Source organism: Meriones unguiculatus, chromosome 1, assembly GCF_030254825.1.
Source record: "Meriones unguiculatus strain TT.TT164.6M chromosome 1, Bangor_MerUng_6.1, whole genome shotgun sequence".
Lineage (NCBI taxonomy): Eukaryota > Metazoa > Chordata > Mammalia > Rodentia > Muridae > Meriones > Meriones unguiculatus.
The window spans coordinates 170,233,394-170,239,393 of record NC_083349.1 but is presented as its reverse complement, the minus strand read 5'-3'; the positions used below and the strand labels follow the sequence as shown (position 1 = coordinate 170,239,393).

The 6,000-nt window shown below is 51.7% G+C and overlaps 1 protein-coding gene across 3 annotated transcripts in view; it reads left to right on the top strand.

Moving 5' to 3' along the window:
• The first annotated feature begins 1,007 nt into the window (after positions 1–1,007).
• The window catches only part of Fli1 (Fli-1 proto-oncogene, ETS transcription factor), a 116,154-nt gene continuing 111,161 nt past the window's right edge, over positions 1,008–6,000 (top strand). The window contains exons 1-2 of one of the 3 annotated variants that reach the window (XM_060371419.1): positions 1,008–1,617; positions 2,225–2,352. Coding sequence is in view for 1 of the 3 variants with exons in the window: in XM_021651586.2 (XP_021507261.1) it covers positions 1,600–1,617 (18 nt within the window). In the remaining 2 variants the exon portion in view is untranslated. Of the gene's footprint in view, positions 1,618–2,224; positions 2,353–2,711; positions 2,733–6,000 lie in introns of those variants that run through there. The other 2 variants (XM_021651586.2, XM_060371426.1) reach the window with 2 other exon arrangements.

The following is a 6,000-nucleotide window of genomic DNA, read 5'->3' as shown; positions in this document are numbered from 1 at the left end:
TCCAATTTATTCGGATCTGCTCTGGATTTTTCCCCCCTCTTTTCCCGGAGGACTCTTAAATAAAAGTGAGAAAGTCCACAGCGTGGTCTGAAGAGCGTGGATAAGGTAACCTGTTTTGGAAGTCGGGGAGATGGGAGTCAGGCCGCTCGCGAGCGCCGGTACCCCCGAGGCAGCCTTGACTAACGCGCTCCCGGGTGCTGCGGGGGAGGCGGGAGACCTCAGAGAGAGCCCGGCGGTTGACGCGGGCCGCGCCGCTGGGTGGGGATGACAGCCCCCAGCTTAGAGCCTCCTCCGTCCGCCAGGTCTCCTCCGAGAATGTTGGGGCCGTGCTGAACCGCGGCAGGTCGCGCTCCTGGGGCCCGTTCGGTGGCGTGGAGGGCGCGCTGGCCCCAGCGTCAGTTCCTTGGGAGCTGCGGTGACATTGACCCGCAGGACCGAGGCTTGGGCCGTCGGGTCCGGATAAGTGAGAGGCTTTAACCCAAGAAGGCGTGGATAAGTGGCCTGGGAAGCGGCGGGTCCACCTCCTCCGCAGGCTAGGGGAACCCGGAGTTGAGGCGCTGCGGTGCACCGGCGCCTCCGTCCTAACAGTGTGCTGTGTTGAGTCACACCCTTGACAGCTCAGGTCCGCCAGACCCAGAATTCGCCTTGAGCTGCTCCGGAGTCCAGTGCTTGGATGCGGGTTCTTTCTTTCTCTTCCTTTTCCTTCCTTCTTTCTTTCTTTCTTTCTTTCTTTCTTTCTTTCTTTCTTTCTTTCTTTCTTTCTTTTTCCTTTTAAAAAAAAAAAACTGGTCGGTTTGCCTTGATCTGCGTCCGAATCTCCTTTGGCAGTAGGAGCTAGATTATCCCCTATCCTTGCAAACTCTCCCGCCTTCTTCCTCCCATCCCCAAAAAAAGTTTGACTCCGGCTGGAAAAAGCATTAATGAATGTATCTGTGGGAAGAAACGGAAAGTGAATGAGTCAGGAGGGCCACCTTCAGCCAAAGGCACAAGGGAAAGGAAAGAGGCCAGAGGCGTTTGGCTTTGGATTTGGGGGGAAGGTGATGGGGGAGTTGCAGACTGCAGGAATCAGGGCGCTGACACTGGGCGTGGACCCCGTCATTGTTCCTGGCCGGCTCTTATCTCCCAGGAGCAAGTATCCTGTGTGCGCAGTGCATGAATGTATCTGGGCATCTCGCGTATATTTATATAGCGAGTGATGCGAAAAGCAGGGCTAGGCGAGGAGAGGAAGAGGGGGTGTGGGGGAGGGAAGACAAGAGAGAGCAGAGAAGAGAGAGGAGAGGGCGAGAGAGAGAGAGAGAGAGAGAGAGAGAGAGAGAGAGAGAGAGAGAGAGAGATAGGACTTCCTCCCCGATCGCAAAGTGAAGTCACTTCCCAAAATTAGCTGAAAAAAAGTTTCATCCGGTTAACTGTCTCTTTTTCGATCCGCTACAACAACAAACGTGCACAGGGGAGCGAGGGCAAGGCGCTCGCAGGGGGCACTCAGAGAGGGCCCAGGGCGCCAGCGAGGCCGCGCCGGGCTAATCTGAAGGGGCTGCGAGGTCAGGCTGTAACCGGGTCAATGTGTGGAATATTGGGGGGCTCGGCTGCAGACTTGGCCAAATGGACGGGACTATTAAGGTAAGCAGCCGGGCAGTGGGCGCGCGGGGCGCGGGCCGAGCGGGGTGGCGGGAGGGCTGGGCGCCGGGGTCCCGGAAGACGTGGCCGCTCTCCCTTCCTTCCGCGCCCCGGCTTCGCGCCGTCTCCTCCCGGTGCCTAGTCCCCCCGTTTCCGAGGAGGCCGGCCAGCCTCCCCGCCCGGGGCCATCTACCCCCTCAACCCGTGTGCCACAGTGGAGTCCGCCAGGCTCCCAGTGCGCCGCCCGCCGGCTGGCCAGATCCGGCAGCCGAAACCCGGGGACCCGGGGCGCGGACCGGAGTCGGCTCCCACCCGGCACCCAGGCCACTTGCCCCGGCGGCGTGGGGCACTCGTCTAGCCGTCAGTTTCCTCTCTTCAGGGGCAGAGAGAGAGAGAGAGAGCGAGAGCGCAGCACCAGCGAGGGCTGCGTTCGCAGAGGGTCGTGCCCCCCCCCCGCCCCCCCCCCCCCCGGTCACCGGGGCAAGTTAGAGGCTCAGCTGCGGACGGGGAGGGGTGCAAGGGAGTGTGTGTGAGGATCCGGCTGAGCCCGCCGGGTCCGAGTGGAAGCCCCTGTTTACATGTCAGCTAGACTGGTTTCTCTTCCCCCTAGTACTGCTGCAGCCCGGCGATCTGCCGACTCCCGGCTGCTCTGCTGCTCGGCTGCTCGCAACCAAGAGGGGCCCGCCTCGCTGCTCTTCCTAGCCCGGTGGCTTCTCTGCGCCCCAGATCTCAGACTCGGTGAGCGCGCCAGCCTCAGAGCAAGGGTTCCAGGAGCTGTCCCCTCAGTAAGAATTAAGCTCCTTCGCAGCCGCCCGCCTGCGGTGGCTGGTTCTGAGCCCACGGCCTGGGGCTGTCTTGCCGATTCCACCTCCAATCCGCGCCGCCCCGCCTGGGTCTAGGTTTGCAAAGTGCAGCCCTGAAGACCCGTGAGTCTGGGTTCCCTGTCACGCTTCAGAAAGGCTGACTGCTCCCTCTGAAAGGGGGAAGTAGGGCCCTGAGCAGAGAGGAGGGACACCCCCTAACGTGACTAACCTTAGAGGACTTAGAAGAATGAATGAGACCAGACGTTAGCTTCAAGGCTGCACACCAAGCAGGAGCTGGTCTGGAAAAACTATCAGGTTGGTGAGGTGGGGACTGGCAGAGCCCGCCATTCCCCAGAACACAGAGGAATCGACTTCCTACTCATGGCTTGACTGGGAGAAGATTAAGGTGTTGGCCCTAGAGAATTGAACAGATTTTTATCTTCTGGGTGGGGTCATAGTGTTTTTATTTTCTAAGTCTCTCTCACACACACACATGCTGACTTAGGTAAAGGGCACCAACTGAAGGAACTTGAGAACAGATGAGATAACAGTGGGGGTTTTAAGTCAATCTAATAGCCACAGGTTTATCAGACTTGACTTGGGTGGGTGAGGGGACTGCCCTAGAGACCTGAGAGTGGAGGTCACCGGGCCCTGTTTCTCTGCTTCCCATTGGGGTGTTCATGCAAGTGCCTGCGCCCCCAGGTTCAGGAACCAGAAGCTCCTCCCAAGATCTTGACACCCCCACTCAGAGCACGTTCTACTCGCCCCCCCCAGGACTCCCCTCAGATCCAGAAGGGTGGTGATATGGCTCCAGAGCCTTGATGTGGACACTCTGAGAAGAAGTGAAGCAATATCTGTGCAGTGTTCAGACCTCTAAGCACAGGCCTGAGCCCTGGAGGAAGCTGTGGTCTGTGTACCCAGGATGTGTTAACCCTGCTTTATGCATTTTGGGATGGGCATGGCAGGCATTGAGAGCAACCTTGGAGCAGGAGCTTGGCATTTCACATCAAAGATGGGACCGAGGGCTCTTTTAGGATGAATGGTGGGAGCCCACAAGCCCCATCCAAAGCCTCCCAAGGAACACCTTTTTTCTCACCTGGGAAAAGACTTAAAAAGACTTAACTCCAAGGCCATCTACAGGTCAACCGATTTTCAAGCTATCTTCTGTACACCAAGGTTCTGGAAGATTGCGTCTTTAGTGTGTCCTTAGCATTTTAGCTATGTGGAAGCCAAAGGTTCCTGTTGACATGTGGCCTTTTGATTTTAGGAACCCTAGACCCCACTTATGGATCAGGGCCATGCTTGGTGTAGGTACTGAAAGCTACTGAATCAGAAGAGATGTCAACCAACTTCTGATCTTACTGTATAAATTCACAACTTTAAAACCTCTCTGAGCTTCATAATCTTCATTTAAAAAAATTCCGTGGGACTAATTCACACTCGAGTTTCCAGCTGCTCATATACTAAACCACTATCCTGTCCCTACGCTGACAGAGGTCAGAGGTCACTATAAATCAGATGTTAGCCATAGACATAGACTTAGGGTATGAGCTGCCAGTTTGAACAGCCTGGAACAATCAGCTCCGAGTGAGTCTGTGATGTGATTTTGTGCACCTGCATGCATATTCCTCAACCACAAAATTTGAAAATGCCTGTGGATCTTGCTGCCCAGGATGTACATGCTTCAGGATGTAAGGGAAGCCCGGCTTTCTTTATAACAGCCCCCTGTTTTGGTTAGCATAAACAGAACCCTTTCAAATTATACATTCCTGATCTTGTTGCCCTTCCAAATTACGTTCTTTCAGTTTCCAAGAATGTCTCTTGGGAGAACTCATATGGATAGCCCGATAGTTTGTTTGCCTCTTTAGCTATAGACAAGTTAACCTGCTTTATTAAACAACACCCTACCCCACCCTGGCTCCCCACGGTGATAGTATCAGTGTTGGAGAGCACGTGATACTGCTTGCTGCTTGAAGAAATGACCTGGTTTCAAACTGCATCTTAGTTCTAGGCAGGCTTCCTTTGATCAGACTGATGCCATCTGTAAAAGTGTGAATGTAAAGTGCACCATCAAAGATTGGGAATCAACCAGAAAAGAGTTAGACGTGTGTGTGAAATTGGGAAGCGAGGACAGAAAGAAAGGAAGGCCTCCGAGAAAGCCTAGCTTCGTCCTCATTTCTACTCCTTTCCGCATGTGTCATAGCAAGGCTCCTGGCTCTCAGTTTTCTCATCTGTAAAATAGGTCTAAAGCAACTTCTTTAGATAAGTCGCAGTGAGGATGAGATAAGATCTTGTACATTCGTTGAGCTTTATCTTGCATTAGTACTTGTGGAGATTTGTTGCTCACAGTAGAACATAGGTCTGAATTTATACACATTTCATGACCTTGATATGTATCTGTGATGCACTTTTCATGTTCTAAGGTTCTACTTTATGTGTGTAGAATAAACGGCAGTTGGATGTCTCTAGGGAAGGTGATGGAGGCACACAGAGACAGATGTGACTAGGGTTTACATAGGGCGGCACCATTCCAGGTGGGAGGACTCTCCCAGGTGGGAGAGCACTTCCACTGAAGTACAAATGGAACAGAGCAGAGCTAGCACTTCTAACAACCACTCAATGATGACTGAGGACAAAGTAACACTGCCACCTGTGAGCCAGAGAAGAGCCAGACAGACGGTGGGCTGGGACAAGGCTCTGGGAAGGGGCAGTCAAGAGAGCAACATACCTAAGAGTAAGGGCAGCCTCGGCTTCGACCTGCAGCCAGGCACAGTACCCTTCCACACTATACTCCAGTATCTCCTAGATTCCCAGGGACTCCAGGAGAACTCGGGACTCCTAGGAAACGCCATTCTACCATGAAGATATAATATATCACACCATGTAAACGTACAGACTACCACAGAAAGAGAGCTTTAAAAAAAGAAATCGTGAAATACCTGGCATCTTACACTAATAACACTTCTGCAATTTAGTGACAAATATATAATATATTCCTTGAATTACATCACAAACACACACACCACAAAACACCCACAATTCCAAATACTCAGATAGGTTTGGGAAATGCAACTCTTTTCCAGAATCAATCTGGTTTGGCTGTATGTAACATAAACAAATATTCCATTACCAAAAATCTACCCAAAATATACCATTATTTAAATAACCAGCAGACCCTTTACTGATGGTGAGTGGGTATAAGAAATGAAGTTTTGCCTCTTTAAATAAAACACTCTTATATTATTAGGACAAACCTAATAGCTACTTTCTAAACAGTGAAGCAAGAAAGTCTTTGGTAACAACCCCATTAAATAAGATTTAAAATGCCAATGTCTTCTTTAGTTTGAGGTTGAACAGTAAGTTGGCATTGGTTTTAAAACTTGTTTGGCTGAAATCAAACCTTTTCCCCCTAGAAATTTAGCATTAGTCTATTTCCCTCCCAGCAAGAAACAAAGACAAAAATCTTGGCAAATTGTTTACATTAGTAAACTTCCATTTATTCTACCTTAAACCTCACAAAATATCCCCAAACTAACATTTTACTCAACCTAAAGCCTGACATATAGGCTTTCAGATTAGACTC